At 35.6% G+C, this 25,018-nt stretch overlaps 1 protein-coding gene across 2 annotated transcripts in view; it reads left to right on the top strand.

Moving 5' to 3' along the window:
* Window positions 1-25,018, top strand: part of LOC122793519 (cystine/glutamate transporter-like) — an 860,650-nt gene that overhangs the window by 18,087 nt on the left and 817,545 nt on the right. For both annotated transcript variants that reach the window (XM_044061648.1, XM_044061649.1), the window contains exon 2: window positions 1,584-1,709. In XM_044061648.1, coding sequence (XP_043917583.1) covers window positions 1,584-1,709 — 126 coding nt within the window. The remainder of the gene's footprint in view (window positions 1-1,583; window positions 1,710-25,018) is intronic.

The following is a 25,018-nucleotide window of genomic DNA, read 5'->3' as shown; positions in this document are numbered from 1 at the left end:
GATGCTCCGGTTTCCTCCCATATCCCAAAGACATGCTGTAGATGGATTGGATACTCTAAATTGGCCGTAGGCATATGTGTGTGTGTGTGTGTGTGTGTGTGTGTGTGTGTGTGTGTGTGTGTGTGTGTGTGTGTGTGTGTGTGTGTGTGTGTGTCTTCCGTGGAAGGTTGGGCACCAGACTGGCAACTCGACACCATAAAAACTCTACTGACAATCATGAGTGGATAGGTGATCCACTGTGGCACCCCTAACCGGGAAAAGCCAAAAGAAGAAGAAGGGATCAGAGATAAATGGATTCTGCAAAGCATTGGAATTTCCTGAAATGGCAATGCAGCATTGAGTGATTTGTAGTTAAAGGAAAAACAGATTCATGTAATATGACATTCATATGCTGGGGAGCTTCTCACATACATTTATCTGATGATGCCTGGATTACACTACTGAATAAGTGGACAGACTGTGCTGGGAGTCGGCATGCCATTGTTATAGCACATATCTCAAGAATGGAGCTGGGGTTGGGTTTATGTGATATAGTGGAGCTGAAAAGTCTGTTAGGGAATACATTGGTTCATAAGTGGTGCCAGTGAAATTTGGAAGGGCTATTATTTACTATAATTGCCTGCAGGTAAAGCTGACGTAACCCTAAAAATAGAAATACTTCTATACAAAGTAGATAAAAGGTAGAATAAATAGATATGTGCACCTCTCAGTATAGAGGGATTAGAAAGGGAAACAGGCAATAACCTGATCAAAAGATTTTTGAGCTATACAGCTGGAAGCCTGATACCCAGGAAAGGGTCTATCTGTGATTAAAGAGGCCAGGTTACCTAAAGGCAGATAGCATGAAGCGATAGAAGAGGCATATGGAAGAATTACATGTACATTATGTGTAAATGACATACTATGCACAAGACTGTGTGCAATAAGAGTTATCCAGGAGGATTGAATAAGTGAAAATTTAAATTTTCAAAAAATGTTGAAGAAATCAAACTTAATATTTCATTCATAAAAATGGAGCAATGTGCATGAGTCAGTAATCAGTATTGGGTTGAGCTTGCTTATAGCTCAACTGTACACAAAGTCAACTCAATGAAAACATGGAGGATATATGCAGCTCAACCTTTATAAAATCATATTGCCTGTTAGGCAAAGCTATATATAAGTTAGGAGGTACTCAGAGTATTTTTTTCCTAAATACTTTTTATTCCAGAGAGTATTTGCAGTATTTTTTCCTTTAACACATTTTATTCCACAGAATAACAGAAGAGATGAAATTATTATTTTAAACAGATCTGAATTATGGGAGTCAATAACTTGCTCTTGTTAAACAGATTGCAAACTATAGTTATTGACACCTAGTTTCAGTATTTAATATATAGCGGTCAGTATACCACTGCATTTGAATTGAAAGCTCATTATTTAGAAAATCCATTTGAAGCATGGATTTAATTTTATAGATTGCTCTCTTAGGTATTGTTTCCGCTGTAAATGAAAGTCTTATAAAATGTCTACTAAACTGATTATTTGAATGATACATTTAATAGCAAGACATGTCATTATTTCTTTTTTGTAATTTTGTTTAGTGATAGTGTTCTATGTGAACAGTACCAGCATAACCTGGACTGCAAGGATTCAGATTCTTTTCACTGTTGTCAAACTTGCTACTATAGTCATAATCATCATTTCTGGACTCTTCCATTTATCTAAAGGTGAGAAACAAAATTTGTACTTTTCAGCTAGTAATGTTTATTAATTAGGATGAAAAAAATAAGAAATCACACTGACTTTCTAAAAATGGACAAAAAGACATTCCCCACATCGATATTATATAACGATTAATTATTTTCAAACAATTTTATTTTAAAAAATGCAAACAATATACCTTTTTCATGACTGTTATAGTCATACAATGCTTTTGCTTCAGTAAATATATGAAAATGAGGCAGAGAAAATAGTTGAAGTTATAAAGAACTTTTGAAAGTTTGTTATATTGGTATATTAATGAATTATGTCTACATGTAATAATATGTCAGTAATTTGAGAGACAATGTACTATGTGCTGGTTTCAGAAGTTTAAGTTTGTACCTTCTGAAATTGTATTCAATCCTGCAGTATTAAGAATAGTAACTGGCATATTTAAACAGCATACTGATTGTCATTTTATTTTTTTATTTATACATGACTTGACTGACTACATGCATTGGTCCAAGGATCCTTTACAGGCTTGACCCAAGCCTTAAAGGCATCACACCAACACTAAAACAAGCTTTATAACACAGGCATTTAGTATGTAACCACTAATACAAACATTATAACACAAACATTTTGTATGTAACCACTAATACAAGCATTATAACACAAACATTTATTATGTAAACACTAATACAAGCATTATAACACAAACATTTAGTATGTAATCACAACGACAAGCATTATAACACAAACATTTAGTATGTAACCACAAATACAAGCATTATAACACAAACATTTAGTATGTAACCACTAATACAAGCATTATAACACAAACATTTAGTATGTAACCACTAATACAAGCATTATAACACAAACATTTAGTATGAAACCATACTTTTGGTATATGCATTTAGTACTTGACAATACAGTTGGTTTACACCCCCCCCCCAACACACAAATTTTGAACAACATGAAAAATATATTTTTTTCTTAAATGGTTACTGTTTGCATAGTGGAAAGCTAATATATGAAAGAGAAAGACAAATAGCTAGCACTGAGAAATTACAAAATGGATTTCTATCCGAGAGACATGGTTTGGAAAAGTCAGGTACAAGGACAGGGAGACATAACATGAAGATTTTATGAGATATAGGAACTGCAGTAAATTCAGTAGCAATGAGATGGAAATGGCGATGAGCTGGGAATAAAAAATGCAAAGGGTGGGTTTGTTAGTGTATAAAGCAGAGACGTTTAGAAGCGGGGATGGAAGAGGACAGGGAGATGATTTCAGAATGTAATGACGAGTTTATATTAGGAGAGTGTTAGTACAGTGTGGGGATATTTTTTTTTTTCTCGGGTATCATATCAAGAGGAACATGAGCTTTGTTTGGGGTGTTTTATGAGCTGTTTTCTATAGCTTTGAAAGTTAGAGTAGGTTTGGATAGGACTTTCCATACTTTCAAACATCAGCTATGATGGCTTGGGAATATCACACACAAACCTTCTATTATGGATATACAGAAGCATAGCTAGGAAGGGATACATAGTATTAAGGAGCACAATCATAAGATGCTGATTGGTCAGCAATGCAGTACTGCCATTTATGACTACACTGGCATTTCTGAATCTATAGATGTATGATAAAATCTAGTGTTAATGTACCAAATTAGGTATATTTGCAGTATGAAAAAAAAAACACAGAATACCTTGGATGTGATACTGGATGCATGGACAAGAAACCCCCCCCCCCCCATCAAGATTGAAACTCTTGCTTCATCATTTCATGTGTGATATGAATTGCAGCAAGATTATTGCAAATGTGGCACTGTTGACTACAATTCTTTATGTTTTGCTCTGTAACTTAGAGATGAGGTGTGCTAATTTAGTGAGCAGCTCTGGACTGCAGATGAGGCCATACCTCTCAACTGTACAGACTTTTGCAGAATGTTCAGATTTTTGCCTCATATTTTCAGTCTGTTACTCATAAACTTTGTCATTTTCTGGTAAATCACTGAGGTGATCTCAGGATTGAATTCACTACATAATGATATACATTTGTGTTTGAGACTTCATATCTTTCAGAAAAATGCATGCTAAGACAAATTCTGTTATTTTAGCAACTTTCTAAGTTTATAAGAGCAATATTTAAAATCTGTCCATATTTGTGGGCCTTTATCCCACCATTCTGTACGACTTTGTCCAGATTTTTGTTCTTTTGCTAAGAGGTTGAGAGGTATGGATGAACAGGCTATGATTCTGGAACTACATTTTCAGTGTAATATGTAATATATAATTAGTCTACAAATTACACAAAATGCGTATTTCTAATTATCTGACACATTTCATAAATTCATATTTTCTGCACCTGTATTTAATCATATTCAAGATCAGCTCATGGACTAGTTGCTTCAACAGCAAAATAAAATATATTCTTTTATAAAATGAATATCTGTACTATTGTGACACAATTCACATTTCATAACCTGAACACAAGTGTTGAATGAGAGTAGATACAATGTAGTTCCAGTGCTCTTTCCTAGGATTTCAAGTGGTAGCTGGTAGCTATGTTTAAAAGATCATTGCTGCAGGTAATAGTTCTGTGTTCCTATCAGTGATATAACAACAGCCCTGGTCACTGGTGTGCAATGACAGGCTTCTCATGTGAAGGCAATTTACTTCAAGAATCACAATGATCATTTCATTCTGCTCTAATCCATCATGTAACAGTTGATATGCCCTTAATGATATAAATATGACCATCTTCCTGTTATAAATGACTTTGTACCTGAGAGTTCAAATCCTTGAACAAGATCTTCAGAAAGCTGAAATAATTAACAATGCATTTGTTCATTTAAAAAGTACAGCTAATATTTAAAGACTGCATTTTTATTATTTTATTCTATTGATATACACTGTATCTTATTATTCTGTGATATAGTCACTTTAATGACAATATCTTCAAGTAGTACAAAATCTCCATGGGCGTCATGAAGGAGGTGAATATCCTTGTCCCTGTATCTGGTGCCACATCCAACATCTTCTGTGCCTTTTTTCAGACTACAAATAGATAATTTGGTACATTAAGACTACATCTTATTACACCTCTATATATTGTCATCTTTGCACAGTTAATAGAGAAGGGTCACACTATTCAATATGTAGTTTCAGGAAAGAATCACATTACTATAGCATATTTCTGCTAATCTTAAGGTTTTAATTATTTTATATAAATGTTTTATGTATTTATTGAAACACAGTTTACATTTAGAAGTTTATAGTAGTTGTTAATTATAATTTAAATCCAGAACAGAATCCCCAATTAAGTTTACCCATAGAGTAATATGTAATGAACTTTTCTTCATGTACATTAAGTAATAATTTGCATTTGCAATATGAAGTGTCATTCACACTTTTTAATTCTTTTTAAGAAATCAGTGTATATTACCTTTGCACTTCTCTTCTAGATCACTACCATGCGATGATGCAGCCCGTCCCTCAGTCATACATTTTCCCACCATACTCCTTCTGAGCAACTCTGCCATGAGAAAACCTTACAGAAGAATAAAACAAAATACTGCAATACTCTACTAACATTAGGGATAGCTTAAAAACAAACACTTTCAAAAAATAAGAATCATTTAACAATAACAAGATACCCATACTTGTATCTATTTTCTAAATATGTTATTCCCACATATCTATAATAGTCTATCTACAACCTCATCATAAGAAATCTTACAAAATCTGCAACTGTGTTACAGTTATACTAGAACTATCAAAACATGTGGGCTCATTATAATGTTTAAATTTTCATAGAAAGCAGTTAAAGTTTCCATTCAAAGATATGAATAGCAAATTCTTCTGAAACCAATAAGCAATGGTATTGATAACAAGAACATCATAATAATAATAGTTAAAACATTCAACGTTTTATACTCAGTTCTTATTACAAAAATATACCTTCCAAATCAGAGTAGCTGTATGACATAGAATTATCAAAGTAACATCAACATATTTGATATTTGTTATTTTAGCTTTTGATTGATAGTAAGCAATTCTTACTTGACTGTTTTATTCTGAGGTATTTACAGAATAAGAAATTCTTGTATACATCTTTAATTAACAGTATAAGAAATAATTCAATGTTTCTACAAAGTTAAATGAATTACAGTGCAAGTATTGCTCAGGTATTTTTATACGATACTTTTGCAATTCATATTCTGAAATTGTTTGTAGTTTGCTTGGATTTACCAGCATCAATATGAGTATGAAATACTGTCCGTTGAGATATTAATATAATAATTATTAGCAATATTTACACTTCAATTTATTCTGGGAAGAGAATAAATACTTTTGTAGCCCATGATGATTCATGTCAATAAACAGTAGATACTACATAACGAATATATGAAAATAATAGTTAAGGAATTCATTTTTATTCAGCAGAGTAAATCAATGACATTGGATTTTACTTATCACCGCTCTTGAATGATAATTATCATTAATTTCTGTCACTTTGTTAAGGATGTGATATGCAAAGCAGTGTTAAAATCTGCCATGAAGATACATTTAGCAAACAAAAAAGGATACATGATGTACACAAGTTGTGATGAGTAAGTGATTTACACTAGAATAAGATCAGAAGGTTTACATGGCCCTGAGGTTAAACTACTGAGTATACTTTTCAGCATGTGGATAGCTTGTACTCTTAAGTCTGTGGGTATCACTACCCTTTGGATTCAGAAAGGCTTAATGTGATGAAGAAGCCTTATCTAGGAGGATTTCTACTTCACACTAAGCCTTTCAAATTCTACATGGGCTCTACTATTGAGGTTTTCCCTTGCAGGTACCTCAGTATGGAGAGAGATGTTATAATCAAAGATATACACTACTGTGTCAGTCTGAGAAAATGGCTAATGATAACTAGATATTTTCTCTGCTCCAGACAATTCAGTGGTTTGTAATTTGTTTAGTCAGGTGATTTAAGAGAGTAAAAACAACAACTGAAAATCTATGGTGGCTATGCATTCACTGCAATGGGAGAACATCAATGAAGGCTAGGAGGGGGTAGTATACCTATGTCTATATGTGGATGCATGTCTGTAGGGGCATGAAAGAAGCTGCATGAATGATGCTGTGTGCGTGTCTGTGTGTGTGTGTGTGTGTGTGTGTGTGTGTGTGTGTGTGTGTGTGTGTGTGTGTGTGAGTGTGTGCTCACATGCACATGAGTATGTATTTGTCTCAGTGATTGCATTAGGGGAGTTTAGGTAGGGACTGAAAGCTTGACTATGTGTGTGTGTGTGTGTGTGTGTGTGTGTGTGTGTGTGTGTGTGTGTGCGTGCACAGGAGTGCAACTGCATAGTTGACTGTTTTTGTGGGTACGATGGAGTTAGAGGGTGATTTGATTGCTAATGAATCGATCTGTGTGCATGTCTGTCTGTGTATATATTTGTGTGAGTCTGCTTTAAAACGTCAATCTACCAGAACAAAATCATCAAGATAACCACACTAAAACTTCAGAATGCCGAACTCCTGGAACGTCACAACTTCACTCCGGGAAACTAATCACTAGGCCACCATTGTGAGCTTTGCCCTCTTCTCCACTGTAGTGTGATCTTGAAGATGGTATATTTAGTTAGTAGGAGTATGGAGGTGCAGCCTCCCAAATGTGGGGGCTGTGAGGGGCAAAGCCCCCATGTTGGTGGGTTTAGTTTTCTTCCATTCTTATCGTAGTCATTGGTGGCCCAGTGGTTAGTTTACTGGAGTGAAATTGTGACATTCCAGTAGTTTGGCATTCTGAAGTTTCAGCTTTGTCATCTTGATGATTTGAAAGTCGACATTCCAGTAAGTTGACATTTTAAAGTAGACCCATTTGCGTATGTGTGCATGCATGGGTGCATGTAGTGGAGTCCTTTGCTAATGTGATGCATGGTTGCTAAGGAGAACAATAGAAAGGTAAGCTTTTGTCAGTGCTAATCCTGGAGTGAGAGATATGGAAATGAGATGGTTATGAGATGATTCCTCATTGCTAGAAAACCTGTCTTTGAATCAAATTTTTTGTTGTTATATTGATCCACATTCCAAAAGAGATGCTGTCAGTGTAAACAATTTCCTTTAGTGTAAGACCTATCTATAAATTGGCTTATTAAATTGGCCAGATTCCAAAAGACCTGCTCTCAGCCTGCCCTCAGTGTAAGTGGTCACTTATACTGAGAGTAACTCTTTTGGAATCGGGTCATTATTTCCCAAACATGATGGAGTACAGAGCACTAAACATGTTATTGCATCTCATCCTACATCCTTCGAGTTTCAGAAAATCAACCGGTCTCTGAAGAAATTCAATAAAACTTACCTAATTTGGATTTTCAACGCATTAAAAAATTGATGGCATGCAGTATGCAAAAATCCTGACTTTAAAAGGTTAAATTTAATATTATTATAGTTGTTTATTTTTAAGCTGTTTTTATTTATATTTATTTTATTACAAGCTACATATATATTTTTTACTAAGTATAGGATACATAAAATGCACAACAATTATTAGTTTATCACTGATACATATCACATTAGTGTCAGCAGCAGCAATCTTAGTGAAATACCACACACACACACACACACACACACACACACACACACACACACACACACACACACACACACATATTAAAACTGGAAAAGATATATTACAGTGTAAGTGATATAGAGGAAAGTATTGAAAGCAGAATAAAATGAAACCTATAATTTCAAAGGGGAAAGGGGCACATTTCTTTATATTTCATGAGAGATAGATAAGAAACATTAATTTGCCATTTGTTAATTTTCAGTTTAGTAGAGCTTTTATAATGAATGACAAATACCAGTTTACTATTCTTGCATTTTCAGTTTGTTAGAGTTTCCATAATGAGTGAGAAATGTTAATGTACCATTCTTGCATTTTCAAACTACTAGACCTTTCATAATGAATTCTTCTCTAGCCTGGAAAAACAACTATATCTGTAAGAAAGCCCGATCAGAGTGTGAACATTCTCTTGTCTTCATTCATATACATGTGCAATTCAGTCAAATTGTATATAAAACATGATAACTAAAATTACATCAGCCTCCCAAAAAAGAAAAGGCACTTAGATTGCTAGATAAGGGAGTTAGATACTCAGATGGAAACTAGTTATCATGGCCTGTTGATAAATTATAAATAAATATATCCATACCTGGAAAGAGTCTATATTTCAGAAGAAAGAGCTAGAGGGACTGTTGTACCATCCATATTATAAAAAGAACAAATGCATCACTGGCAATGGTAAACCAGTCTGCTAATGTACTAGCCAATGAAATATACAGAAGGCCAACTAGGAATATTATATTACAAGGGCAGAATGCTATTATGATAATCAACAACCTGGAAAAAAGATGGGTTATTTTAGTTTTCTGTTTTATTTCTATTTAATTCTCAGTGGTAGTCAGATAAGGTAGCATTATAAAACTGGTTTAAGAATCCCCACATTAGGCCTTGGTGTATTATGTGTCCCCTTAAGTGAACAGGATTCACATGATTCATTTAAGACCTTTATGATAAGGGCAATGCCAGGATCACATGGGCTAACATTGAGAGACTGCTAAATTATGTTGACATTTTAATATCAACAATCAAAAGACCAATAAATAACATGATGATTTTGAGTCAAAAGATATCCCTGGTATACAAGAAGCCATGATAATGCTAACTGAAAAAACAGAATATATCTAAAGCAGAAGTAGAACATCATTGTCCAATATCTTTACTTACTTGTGATTCCAAAAATAGTACTGAGAATGTTCATAATAGGGTGTTTTTATTTGAAAAGAATTTTAAAAAAGGCCAGTTTTGATTTGCTCCCAGTTTTAAAGTTTAAACCTTATTTAAGGTTTATGTTCCATTAAGATATTTCTAAATAATTTCATCTATTAAATGGAGAAAGGGGTTGTTTAAAGTATTATATTATTACAAGTATCTAGTTCCATATGTGTAGAAGTGTTGTGACATCAGTTTATGTTAATAGTCAAAATGTGTCATATATCGAAATGAATAATGATGCATGACAAGGTTGGTCATTTCCCCAGCTGTGTTTGCAACTTCAGTAAACACTGTGATATACAAAATATCTGTAGCAAATGAAGGAGTTCTTTGGAAAAATCAGAGAATTGTATTGATTGCTTATTCTAATACTTAATTAGTAGTTGCAAGAAGTCCCCCCTTATGAATCAACAAACAAAAACCCTAAATAAGTTAAATCAATAATTGTTTATAAAATAAACATGGCAAAATCATCAAGAATGGCCTCAATTAATAATTCTCATGTCCCAGAAATGGAAAACCTGTAGTTAAGTAAGGGGGTTAGTATACTATTTCTTAAGAACAGTTGTTAAAATTCAACTTTGAAAAGTGGATAATATACACACGAAACAGCAAGATCATAATTACTTATATTTTTCTCTAAATGAGCAACTGACTATACTAACAAATATTTTATCAATCCTAACAATCTCTAATGTAGAAAAATAAGTTCACATTGCAGTTAACAGAGCTTCAATATAATTAGAATTATATAGCAGGATGGTGAAAATGCCCTTAGGAATTTATATGCATTATGATTACAGGTCTTAATAAATCTCTCAACAATATTAGTTTATGGAATTCTGATCCCAAAAATAGAATTACCTGTGGAGGACATCTTTGCTTGGATAAGATTTATTGCATCTTTTTCATGCAGTTTATTTAATTAGACCTACTATATGTTATGTCAGAAACTATCCAGATCAGTTAAATTTCTTTTCTTTCTCATTTTACCTCTTTGGGCCTTCACAGTGTCTTCTCCTACCTCTCATGTATTACAATATGCATTTCCATTTATATTTTCCTTATGTCATTTTATTTTGCATAATTTGGCATTTTGGCAAGTAGCAGTTAGTCTTTTGATATTAGGTTATATTTTTTTACTTTAAGAAAAAAGTAAATAAAAACACATTACCTGGAAACTAACATTCAGTGAAGTATATAGGACCAAATTAAGTGAGACCTCAATAACTGCTGTAAAATTGCGAATGTGATAAAGGAAATATATTGTGTTACAAAACATAGTTTAAAGACAGTAATGCTTTGTAATGCAAAAAGTTCAAACATGAGCTTAATAAAATAAAACAAATGATTTTTTTAGCACCTGAAAAGAACTGTAGCTTAGGCATAGTCACGACGGGATAATCTAAGCAAGCCCATTGCAATTAAACTTTTAAGTGCGTTATTCAGTTTTGTAATCATATGTTTTTACAATTAATTTTAGTTTCATGTTAAAGTTGCATGTGATTTTAGAAAAAAAAATTGCAGCATTTTTTCTCCCCACCAGTTGTTTAGTTATTCTTAAAATCTACACTCACAAAAATGTGAAATGGTGTGTACTGGACAACAGTTTACATACGTGTGATAATCATTACTTGTATGGAAATCAATCTCCTTCATTATAGGTTCATAGATTAGTACTAGATTAACTGCTTTTGTGAGCCATTTAAGCCTAGCCAGTTATCACTTGTGAGACTCAAACCCTGCACTTTGTGTTTGTAAGGCAAACACCTTAACCATTAGGCTAACCTCCCAACCCCAGTGTCTAGTTTGCATTATGGCGTCATTGTTTTTTCAAAACACATGTTCATTTTCAAGGCAAGATATTTCACTTGTAATACCTAATTTACAGCTTTTCTTTCTGAGAAGTAGGAAACGCCTACAGATGCATTTAGCTTGGATGGATAGTAACATATACATTCATTTATGTAGTGAGGCAATGTGAGTTTAGTCATTGTTAACACCATAGAACAAGCTTTCAGTCCTGAAGAGGAAAATTCAGAGAATCATCCTTATCAGGAAAATAAAATGCAAATGCAATACACTTTTTTTTCATCCAGACTATATAAATTGATATTGCATAAGTTCTAACAAATAAGAGAAATAGTTGGACACCTAAAAGGCTATTCTGCTATGTACTTTTTATTTATAATCTACAGTAAAGAAATATGGTAAAGTAAATAAATAACGACGAAAACAAACAAATATATAAAAGGAACAAAGCACACCTACTCCAAGATAAAGCAGTTGCAGCAGCCCTAGAAGGAGTATTTTAAACATGACCATTCAGTTTATTAGTCTCCTTCTCCATTCTATCCACAATCTACCTAGGCAATGAATTTGGTAACTTGTGTTCAGGATACAACAGGAAGTCCACACATTTAAAAGTGAAGAGAATATCAGCAGTGTGAAAAAGTTGTTGTATTGGCAGTAGCGTGAGGTATTTTTTTATTTGTTAATAGTGTCAGGGGCAGGCAACAAACTATTGTGGATGCTGGCTAATCAAAGTTTTGTGTGTGTGTGTGTGTGTGTGTGTGTGTGTGTGTGTGTGTGTGTGTGTGTGTGTGTGTATCAGCTGGGTGAATGTAGGAGCTGTCTGTTGAAATTAACCCTCTTGTTTTTTTGCAAAATTTAAGCAGTCACTAATTCACTAATCTGTTTTTGAAAGACTTTTGTGCATTTTTGTGATGTAAAATGGAATACTTTATATTGTAACTATTGCTAGTATTTATTTCATCACCACAATTGCCATAATGGCTAAGGTCTTTGCCTCCTATGCACAAGGTGCGAGGTTCGATCCTGATTTCAGACAAGTGCCTGTTTGGAGTTTGCATGTTCTTACTGTGTTTCTGTGGAGTTTCTCCTGACTCCAAAAAAACATGCTGAGTGTTTCCATCCAAAATCCACAATCAAATGGAGCTGTGGCTAGCAGCATAGACTCTACATGGTGCCCTGAAGGGAAAAGTTGTATAACCCAATTACTTAGAGTATCTATTGTCGTGCACAGTATCCTCAGGATAACAGAACATTGATCACAGACTGCATGCTGTGGTAGGGCCAGCCATTCAATGATGTAAAATAGGTGATTTGGTCATGCTGACTGCTGTTGACAAATGGTTATGGGTATTTGCCAGTGATAAGTGGGTTAAGGACATTGCCTACTTTAACTTATGCCAGGGACCCATGCTAATGATTGCAGGGGTATATGGCCAATATGTGTGTGTGCCTACCATATAGCCCAGCACAGCATCTCTGAATCAACAAGTTACTGGCCAGCAAGGGTCCAGTTGCCCAACCTGGGTAGCTGGATGTAAAACCAATCAACCTGCCAACATAACTAAGAAATGATGCACAGGTTCACTGACAAGATGAAGCTTGTAAGTGGATGCCATGGTGGTATAGAGGAGGCTGGACATCTTATGTATCCAAGAAATAAGATGGAAGGATGGTGCAGTGAAGCCACTTGGCTTGACATCCTAAGTCTACTACTCGGGAGGAGGACAGATGGCAGTAAAGGATGCCATCAGAATTAATGGCAGACTCATGGCAATCAAAGTTCGGCCTAATGATAGGACAGTATTCATAATCTCAACCTATGCCCTACATCTCAACCTATGCCCTAGTGTGGGACAGACAGAACAGGATATGAGGTCTGTCAGGTTCTACATGGGTGGGACAAAAGGAATAAAGGAGAGGCCATTCTAGACTTCTGTCTGGTAAATGGCTTGATCATGTATAAGGACTGCACATATGTGGACAAGAGAGATATGGAAATAAGGAACATAAGGAAAGCTGATGGTTGAATGCAGAAGTCCAGGAAGTCATCAAAAGAAAGAAATAGTCCAGGAAAAAAGTGGGAGATAAGAATGGACCAGGCTAGGCAGGAATGCTATTTGTCTAACAAACAGGCTAAGAAAGGAGTTGCAATAGCAAAGAACAGGGCATCAGAGACACTCTACAGCATCTAGAAAGGGAATCAGTAGGTGGCTTAAGGAAACTATATCAGGTTCAAGGCAAAATAAAAAAGAGAGTCAAACATCCTTCATAAAGGGATTCCAGCAACAACCTGTTCACCAGTCCACAGGACATTAAAAGGGAGATTTAAGGAACACTTCCAACAGCTTCTGAGTGAAGAAAACCTCACAGAAGCTGTACTGCCCCAGACATAGCCTACAATGAGACAAGAGGAGAAGAAGCTCACCCTAGAAGAAGGTGATCCTATACCTGTTGTGACCTCATCTGAGCCTGCTGCTTTCAATGACTTCATTCAAGAACAGCACTAAGGAAAATTAAGTCAGGGAAAGCAGCAGGCTCAGATAAGGTCACAGCAAATATAGGGTCATAGGAAGTTGCTAGGCTATTGGCCATGAGGCTGTTATAAGCCTAGCCAAGAGTTTAGCCCATGTATAGACAAGTCAGCACCTGATGTCCATGTCCAGCACGGACATGGGTGGAATCCCAGGGATATATTATCTATTTGCTATCCAGTTATCTAGGTTGTGCTTACAAAGGGGTAAATAGGTACTCTGCTTGATGTGAAGAAGGAGTCTATTCCACAGATGGAGGAGCCTCTGGGACACAAATTTGTCCTGTCAGTAAGTCCAATTGATGTCACAGACCAGGTTGAGGCCACATTTATGGTTTACTTGAGTGTTGCTTGACTTGCGGATATGCAGCAGTCCCATCAAGGCAAGGTCCAAGATCACCGTTTATGCCAGACAGAGGTCACCTACAAGGAGTCTATATGAAACAGAGTAGGGGGGTAGGGCTTTTAGCTTATCTGTGTATGGAAGATTTTTGAGGCCTTGGATTCTCCTGGTGAGGAAACTCTGTGGTCTCTCCAGCTGCTGCATGTGCTTTGCGACGTACATGCCAGATGGGACATTGTACTCAATAATTGGCCTTATAAGGAAAGAATTACAGAGATGTTATGACCTCCTTGTCCCTGGATGAGATACCCTTACTTATGAGATGGGCCATGTAGAAAGCTTTCTGAACAATGAAAGCAACATGGTGGTCAAAAGTAAGGTTGCTATCAATCTGAGTGCCCAAATCCCTCACGGCTGACTGCGTGCTTAGGACATTGTTATTAATGTGATAATTTGTGATATGATAAAGCTGCTGGGTGAGATACAGGAGAAATGGCACCCAAGGGTACTCATAGCAGTGTAGAGAGAAAGCAGTATACCAGATGACTGGAGAGTAAGCATACTCATGCCAGTATACAAGAACAAAGGGGACATCCACAACTGTCAGCAGTACAGACGTATCAAACTATCACATTGCATGAAAGTGCTGCAGAGGGTGATTGATGAATGAATACAAAAGTATTACAAAGTAAGATGGGAGATGACAAGTTCAGCTTCAGGTCAGGATGCAGCACAACTGAAGCAGTCTTTGCAGTGAGATGGTTGAGAAGAAGTTAGTGGTGAGGAAAGAGTCCAACTGGGCATTCCTAGATTTTCAGAAAGCATATGCCAACATCCTAAGGAAGCTGATATGGGCAGTCCTGTGGTGGTTTGAATTGCCAGAAGCAATGGTAGAACTGGTGCAAGCTATGAACAAGGTCCCAGTGGCCTCAAGTACAAACTGTATTCGGTATCACAGAGGGGTTCCCAGTGGAAGTGGGTGTGTGCCAGAGTTCAGCTCTGAGCCCACTGCTCTGATGGACTACATTAGCAAACAGGTTGGAGGGTAAAGATTAACTAAGTTGCTGTTTGCAGATGATTTGGCATTGCAGGCAGACTCTGAGCAAGAGCGTCAGCAAAGGATAGGGGAATGGAATGCAAAACTGAAGGTACATGGGATGAAACTTAGTACAGATAAGACAGTAGAGTTATAAAGACTAATTTGTTACTACATAATTCTGCCAAACTGAAATCTAAACCAATGCACTGAAGAGTAATTACAGATTATACAGAAGCAAAACTATCTCTATGTAAAACTAATTGGAGTGATGCACTCAGTGGAAAAACTGTAGGAGCATACCTTTCAACTGTAGAGATTTTCGCAGAATGCCCAGGTTTTTGCCTCATATTTTTGGTCTTTTCCTCATAAAAATTGTTTTTTTGACAAATCACTGGTATGATATAAGGATTAAAATCATTAAATATTGACAGTCATTTCCGTGTCACACTTCATACCCTTCAGAAAATGCATGCTAACACAAATCCTGTTATTCTAGAAATGTTCTAAGTTTATAAGGGCAACAATTAAAATGTGTTTTGTGTCTTTGTCCCCATTATATCAGGCTCTGTCCAGATTTCTTGTGCTAAGAGGTTGAGAGGTATGTGCCAAAGGAATGTGGAAAGTTTTGAAAGAGAAATTGTTTGAATGCAAAAAATCAAAAAAAAAAAAGTTTAATATTACGACCTAGGCAATCAACATGAGGGGGATACATTTCCATAAAAACAGGATACCTGATTAAGGTGAAAGACAAAAATATAAGAAATGGAAAAGAGGATGAACTACAACTTTGGAAACTGAAATAAACAAGCTGGACAAACAAAGCATTGTATCAGACAAGATCTTGAAAATTTTGAAAGAAAATAGCAAACCATTTTATAGATACATAATATGTGGAAGGAATAAAGATACAAAATGATAAACTATCAACTCTATTCTCAGACACAATACATTATAGATATATTGACAAAATCTTATGCAAAACAGTTTAGCTCTACAAAGTGTATGATTGTCTAGTGATATCCAGGTATCCTTAGATACTGGAATCAAAATAGATTACATTGAAAAGGAACTATGCCAACTGGATCCAAACAAAGCACAGGGAGGAGACAGAATAAGTAATAATGGCCTGGGAATACTCCAGCAAGTACTTATAGTACCATTATATCAGTAATTTACTAGGTCATATAAATATGGAGAGATTCCTCAAGATTGGAGATATGGTTTATTAAACCTGTCTGTGAGGGAAAGTGGAGTAGGATGGACCCAGTGACATATAGACCCATATGTCTACTTTTATACTGTGGAAAATAATGGAGAAGGAAATATTGGATAACTTATTGTCAGAAATGGGAAGGTTGGGACTTGAAATCATACATCAGCATGCATATGTTGAAAATAGATCAGTTACCACTTGTTCCATAATGTTCTATAACATAACAACTATGAATAATAAAAATGTGCTGTAATGTAATTTATATAAGTTTAACTTCAGCATTTGACAGCATCATGCACAAAACACAGATTATAAATTACAACAACTAGGTATTGATTTACTCTTGATACGATGTATTAGCTGCATGGCTTACAAATAGGACATGGCAAGTATCATGCAGCAATCAGACAGGTGAAATCATTGGTTACAGTAAGGGCAGCCTACAGGGCTCTGTCTTAGGCCGTTATTTGTTTAGACTGTATCTTTCTGAACTATCTTTTTTATCTGACGTATTCTACAGTCTATATGCAGCTGACCTGAAATTGGGGAAACTCATTAGGGCAAGTCTGCAAAAGAACTTAACTAAATTGACCATCTGGGCACTAGAAAATAATATGCTGATAAATGCATCAAAAACTAAGCATATGAGATTTGAAAGACATAAATTGAAAGGTAGACATTTAATACTGCATGTACTGACTGAAATTGTATATTCATTTAAGGACCTGGGTACATGGGTAGATCCAGCTATGAGTTTTTCTAATCATATCAACCAAGTGGTTAATGATAACTATAGGTTGTATAAAAAGATTTATAAAGTCTGGGAAAGTAGAAATGATGAAGTCATTGCTTGTTAATTACATTAGACCCAAACTTGAGTATGGAATAACAATATGAAAACCTTATAAGAAAACAAGCAAGAGTAAACTGGAAAGAGTACAACAGAAATATACCAAGGACATCCATGAATATGAAAATGTAAATTATTATGAAAGACTAAAATATCTGAACTTGTACAGCATCTCTTATACATATCTAAGAGGAGATCTTATTCAGGTATATAGGGCATTTAGAGAAAACTATCTCTGGGATTGTTTGGGGTTATCAAAAAGTAGTGGACAAGCAGACAATGTATGTAGAAGATTCTGTAGGAATGACAATTGTACTATTTGGTTCTCAGAGAGCAGCTGATGCATGGAACAGACTACCAAACTACATTAAAGCAAGTGCCAGTTTAGATATTTTTAAAAACAGCCTGGACACTTATTATGGGATTTAAGTATTTTGGTATAGTGGCAGGAAGAAGGGCATTAATGCATGTGCTTGAAATATTTCTATGTATGTATGTATGTATGTATGTATATATATAGTTATAATGGCAACAAACTGTTGAAATCAGAAGAAGCTGGGAATTGAGATAAAAGGTAAGATAGTGCAACAGGTTAAAAGCTTCAAGTATCTGGGAGGGATGGTTGAAGGTAAGGGAAGTCTGAATGGAAAGGTCAAAGCCAGAATCAGAGGTGCTGCAGCCAACTGGCACAGGGTGTCAGGTGTAGTATATGACAGAACAATGCCAAAGAAACTGAAAGTAAGGTATACAAGACCAGTACTTTTGAATGGTATAGAAATGTGGGCAGTAAAGGCTGAGCAGATGAAGAAGCTAGAGGTGAGGTAAATAAAGTGCCAAGAATGGTGGTAGGATGCATCACTGCGGAACAGACAAAGAAATGAGGACATAGGAGCAGAATCCAAAGTCGCTCCACTTGCAGAAAAGATCAAAGAGAACAAATTATAGTAGTTTGGACACATGTGCAGAAAATCAGATGACAATCTGGTTAAGAAAATTTGCAACCGATAGAAAGAAGGCAAGAGGAAACAAGAGCATCCAACATAGAGTTGGATGGATTGTGTGAGAAAAGACTTGCGACAGTCAGGCATGAATGTTGAAGAAGAGAAGAATGTGGCACTGAATCGAGAAAGATGGTGGTAGCTAACATGACATTCAACCCCATGTAGAAAATGGGAAAAAGTGGGTTGATGAATGATGAATTGGATTGCTGTGATGTATAATAGTCAGGAAATTAAAGGATATGGAGCCATCTATGAATACAAGGAATTTACTCTTACTATTGAGTTTTATAACTGTCAAACATAGTTCTTAACTACATGATTTTGCAATTGGCCATGATTTTGCATCATACTTTTGGTCTGTTCCTCATAACATTTATAGTTTTCTGACAAATCTTTGAAGATTGCAGTTACACTATATTGACTTACATTTCAGTTTTTGACTTCATATCCTCAGAAAAATGCAAAATCTGTTCTTCTTACAACTTTTTTGCAATATAAGAGTGGTATTCAATTTTTTTTTTGCTTTTCCCCCCCGATTCCTGTGCAAGGAAATCAGAAGTGGCCAACCATGAGTTTGCTCTAGGCAAAATTTCACTGAAAACTCAGTTTGATAATTAGTAGATTCGATGATCAGCTGTTCAACAAATAGACATTCACAGATTTGTGATTCGACAAAGTGATATAGACTTTGTGAGCCAAACATGCTCCTTCCCCCAAAAAGGCTGAAGGCCCTGGGGATCAATAATATTTCTCCATTTGTTTTCCAAAATGTTTCTAATATTTCTAGTGATGCCACCATACTCACACACCAGAACTCTACAATAATTTTCCCCTCTGTATCATTATTACTTTTGATGTTATTAATAAGACATATATTCAAAAGTGATTGGTAATAAAATGGTGTCCCAGAATTTATTTCTTTTATAACCTCCTCTATCACCTCAGAGGGGTATATTTTGTCATTCACCATCTTACCAACTGTTCAATTCCTCTAAAAGCACTTCATCATCTAATATTAACAGTAACAGTCTAATGACTTGGCCCTTCAAGACATTTCTTTTCAGCCACATAGATGATCAGTGTTATAATGTAACACAGAATTAGAATGTGTTTCCTTTCAATGAACGGTACATGACAATATTTTACCATCCCTATTCTCATAAATCTTATTATCCAACAAGCAGATCTGATCTACATTAAATTCTCCCTTAAATGACAAAAAAAAATGGTAGATTTATTTATAAATTGCAAAAAAATCAGTCAGTGTAAAATTGTTTCCTGACCTTAAAATAAATATTTCATCAAGAAAACATAGATAAAGTTTAAGATAGTTACAAAATCTGGAAGAAATAAAATGTGTTTCCCACCACCAGAGCACAGTATTAGCATACACAGGAGCAGGAGAAGCTTCCCTTACTTCTCTTGTAATTTGTTTAAAAACTTCATGTTCAAAAACTATGAAATTGACAAAAAAACTCCATACATTAGATCAACATATTTATAGACTCCTGTTGAACTCAATTCCCTGTAATAAACCTTCATTGAACCATTTAAGACCAATGCCATATGGAATGACAAAAAATCTTTGACATCAGCTACAAATGAAGTCAAAGTATTATCACATTCAACATAGTATAGCTCTTTCAAGAAATGCCACATGTCTTTCAATACATATGTTTTGTTAAGAAATTATTTTAAACAACAATTCACATAATTAGCGACCAGTTCCATTTTACACACACAAATTCCATCTGTGGGTGACTGTGACTCACTTCCTCAACATAAATAGTTAGGACTAATTTTCCCACTGGAGATGGAAAATTGAGGGAAGATTATACAATAAAGAAAACCCATGGTTGGCTTCATTCTGAGTATCTTTTGTTTGTTTTGTTTGGCCTAAAAGGAAATTCTTTTGATGGGCAGCATTTCTGAGTTGTATTCTATATGTTGTTGTTGTTTGGTGTCATGTGTTTCCAGTTTGCTGCAGTTAATATTATAGCAATAACCCACGCCTGGGTGTGGGTAATGCTGGATTTACCCACGGTTGGCGTGGTTCGCCCGAGGGACTAAACAAAGCCAACCGTGGGTAAATACAGCATTACCCACACCCAGAAGTGGGTTATTGCTATTATACCATGACATTATTTAAGAAAAGAAACTATTACTTTTCTTAAATAATGGCATAGTATAATGCCTGTTTACTGCCCTTCCGCAGATGTCTGGCATCCGCGGCAGTTCTGATGTACTGCGCGCCTGCGCAGTACATCAGAGCTGTGGGCAAAAGCAACGGAGAAAGCAAGATCTCCGTTGCTTTTTTTTTTACTGTTTTCGCTATGTTAAATGGGTTTGACATAGCGAGACAGTTTTAAAATAAGCAACTGAAATGTCTGTTGCTTATTTTAAAACTGTCTCGCTATATTAAACCCATTTAACATAGCGAAACAGTAAAAAAAGCAACAGAGATCTTGCTTTCTCCGTTGTTTTTTTTTAAAACCTGTCTCGCTATGTTAAATGGGTTTAGCATAGCGAGACAGCTTTAAAATAAGCAACGGAGATCTCCGTTGCTTATTTTAAAGCTGTCTCGCTATGTTAAACCCTTTAACATAGCGAGACAGTGTTTTAAAAGTAGAGTTATACTAATGGAAAAAAGTATAACTCGATTTACAATGTGCACGCTGGCCAATCAGCGTGCACGTTTTGGGGGGGGTCATGGTATAATATGCACTTTTGCTGCACTGTTATTAGGATATTTCACTTAAACACATAGAACAGCCTGCTTTAATATGTGTAACTCTGCTCTACTTGTTCACTGCACTAACTCTGCTGCTGTCAGTTACAGAAGGTTCAGAATGTTATGGAGACAGTGCACAGCTGTCAAACTATGCTACTTGTCTAACAGCATAAGCAACTCACAAAGACCCTATTGTGGTCCAGTGTTTTCCATTATAGCCCACTTTCCATTACAAGCATCATTATTGCACACAAAATGTAACTATCTTTAAAAAACAAAATAAGAAAAGAAAAAACAAAAACAGCATAAATAAATAAATAAAGTAAGCATCTATGGTGGTCTGGCAGGTGCAGGATGTGTGTGAAAGTGACGGAGCATTGGTACATTGTGCAGTGATTAGCATTGCCATCTGACAGCATATGGTACTAGTTGAGTTTTTGGTTGTAGCTTCTTCTGTGTGGAGTCTGCATGACCTCCCTGTCTCTGATTAGGGTTATCAATGACATCTGTAAATTGGCATTCCTTTATTTTGTACGTACCAGTGAAGCATGTGAGCATGTGTGTTTATGCATCTTGTGATAGACCTGACTTGTCAAGGGCAGTGTTTGTGTGTGTGTGTGCGTGTGTGTGTGTGTGTGTGTGTGTGTGTGTGTGTGTGTGTGTGTGTGTGTGTGTGTGTGTGTGTGAGTGTGTGTGTGTGTGTGTATTTAACAAAACATCACCCATTTTATCTGTGGACACATAGAGAGGCACACACACACACACACACACACACACACACACACACACACACAATTGTTGAACATATACATAACTATTCTGGATAGAAGTAGCAAAAAAGGGAGAACAGTTAGCAAGTAACTATCTCTCAAAAATAAGGCATAACATGCATCATAGAATAGCCAGACCCTCAGATCTTCTGGGTAGATGAAGCCTCCTATCACCTCAGGTTGTATAAATAGATTTTGTTGTAAGCTTAGTAGTGGCCTTTGTCTGAGCTTCCCACCCTTTCCAAAATTGACCATGCTCAAAGGTGTGCACAGCAGGCCAATGAAGCTTGTCTGGAGGTTTGGAGATGGTGTGGTCATTCATTCCATAACTTTCCTTACAGATCCTAGAGATGTGCACAGGGTGTCATTAAAGTTTTTCTAGGGGCAATGAACATTTTCAGAGCAAAAGTTAAGCTGTTACTTGATATTTGTAGTGGAGTCTATATTTTGGGGGATGAGTAAAAGGCACAGTGCTTATATATACATAAAAACAATAGGTCAAAACGTGTCACTTTTATCTGTTTTCTTTACACTTTTATCTTTGCCTGATATCAGAATGATACACAGAAGGTGGCTGTTTGTTTGTGGATAGTGGCAAATAGACATGATGTATATATGTTTAAGTATGACAAAGCATATAAAATCGATCCTTTCTTATAATGGAATTATTCACCAGCAGTGACCACAACACCAGCAGCAAGTGAAGGCTGTACTACTGTCCTCTCCTCAGAATATCGACTTGTATATCTCTGTGAAGAGCATCTCAGAAATCTACTTATTCATTTCTGTGAAGAGCATCTCACATAATTACCATTCTCTGCCCCAGTTCCTGTCCTCTGCAGGCAACTTTTATTTCTCATTTGTCCCTTTTTTTCAGTGATTCAGGCTCATCAGTCATCATCTGATCATCCTTTATGATTCTTTCCATCACCTCAAACCATCTAGTATCAAAATAATTTCTACATCCTCCAACCTTTTTTTTAACATTCCACCTTCACTGCTATCATGGAAGCTGGGGCTGGTTCCTGCTGTTTTTGATCCTTAGAATAATCCGTGATTGTATATGAATCATCTGTCTGATGCCACTTACAGAGTGTGGGAACTGCCCTGGTGTCCTGTCTAAATTCTACCAATTACTATGTAGGTTTCTTCAGGCCTTTCCTGAAAGTGTGCACAGCCTTGTAGAACTGACATGGTCAACAAAAGAAAGCAACATGACTTCCAAAACAAAAGCAAGTTTTACAAAGTACAGACAGGTCATCCTTATTGAAGTCCTCAATATATTTTGTCCAACAAATTGGGTAACAGATAGAAAAGATAAATCCAGTGCTATTCTGTCTCTCTCACTCTTTCTCTCTCTGTGAATGCATACCCATTACTTTATATGTATTTATTGCAAATTATGCAGGTTTGTTTTTATTATGCTTATTCCGCTCTTCTTGTTAGTACAATGTTTTCCATTTTTTGTACTGCCACATTATTCATTTATATCCTGGAAGTAAGCGATACAAGAAACACTGGTATTAGTTAACACATCTCTGCAGTGCACTAATGGATAAGCTGGTAGAGTCCAAAAGTCATCTGGGTACTAACAATCAACAAACAGCAAAAATGTTATCTATAAATGAACATGCTATAGCCTATTCTGGTATATTAAACATAATTAAACTTTTAGAATAAATGTGCCACATTTATTTTTCATATTTGATCACAAAAGTGTACAAAAATTTATACTTATTTTTAATAGCTTTTTCTACAGTAAAACTGTATGCATTATTTATGTGTTCCTGTCATTCTTTCTTTAACATGAGAACAAACAACAGGGCATTTGCCAGACTTTGTTTGGAAGCAAGCATTTCTCTGTTGGTACCCTTTTCAGGTGTTTATAGCTGTGACAGCTATACCTTCATCAAGTTGTCTTATTAATCTGTTTAAATATTCTCAACAAAAAACAAAATGAGATCACAAATAAACAGAAGTACATGACAGACTGATTATTACAGTTCTGTGAATTTAGCCAAAATAAACCCCCAGAATCAAACACCATATAACGGACAAAAGTGTATAAAACCATCAAACTGTCAAAAAGAATGCCTAAAGTCTTAGCAACATGCGATTACTGAAAACCTGCATACATGGAAACTCAGAACATGCTTGAACCTATCTGCAGGGTTTAAGCTTTCAGCCTGTGACACAGCATAACCTCTGTATAACAGATGAAAGTGCATTAATGCTTATAAAACAGCCATCTCTAGCCTTAACACCTTGTTCATTTAGAGCATCATGCCACTTAAATAACTGTGTTATAGCTTCAGCAAAATATGATAAAACTAACTTAATCTTTTATGGAGAAGTTGTTTCTAAGTCACAAATATCTCCTTTGCCCTTTTCCCCTCTCAGAATCTATGCAGTTAATACTGACAGTTTGAAAAAAATGTCTACATTTGTTAAGTATAGTTTTTTTACTAATTTTCTCCATAAATCTGGTGTAGTGACCTCCCTCTTTATCATTCAGTCTTTGCTATTTAGAGGTTGAAGTATTGCTTCGGAATCCAGATTCTAATTAAATGACTATGAAGAGGTTATACATATTTATTTCTACTGTATTATCAGCTAAATACTTCTGGACCCATGATGCATTCCTCCTCACAAAATAAACCCCATGCTGTCTACATTCACTCAGTAGCAGTTCAACTCCAAATAATGAGATCATATGCAAATTCTCGTCCTTCTGACAGTTTTTTAATCATTAATCATATTATATTTTTCGTTTTAATGAAAGAGTGTATTGCTTTTATGTATCAGCTTTGCAATCTTTAAACAAAAATGACCATTTTGCCTGTGCTGCTGTGGAAATGTTGTTATAAAAAAGAAGACTGGTTTTATGGTGCATTTTATGTTATCTTTTCTAATGTGATACTACTGTTTTGACTCTTTGTCATGTGTTTTTGGATCATGACAAGTACATAAAAATGTTTATTGTCCCAAATGTAGCATAATAGAGTAACACTGAAGAGGAAAATAACTTTTAAGACAGTTTTGTCACCAAGCAACCTATATTAAAACATCCAGTCTATGAGGAGTGGCCGCATGCTTGTTAGGTGCACTCCAGCATTATGATTTTGAACATACATAGGATGAAATAAACTACCAAGAAGTATATGGAATTTGTTTAAAAACTGTATTAAAACTTTCAAACTTTA

Source organism: Protopterus annectens, chromosome 2.part0, assembly GCF_019279795.1.
Source record: "Protopterus annectens isolate FY-2018-M chromosome 2.part0, PAN1.0, whole genome shotgun sequence".
NCBI classification, from domain to species: Eukaryota; Metazoa; Chordata; order Ceratodontiformes; family Protopteridae; genus Protopterus; species Protopterus annectens.
Note: the sequence above shows the minus strand (reverse complement) of the source record. Positions and strands in the feature narration are given on the sequence as shown.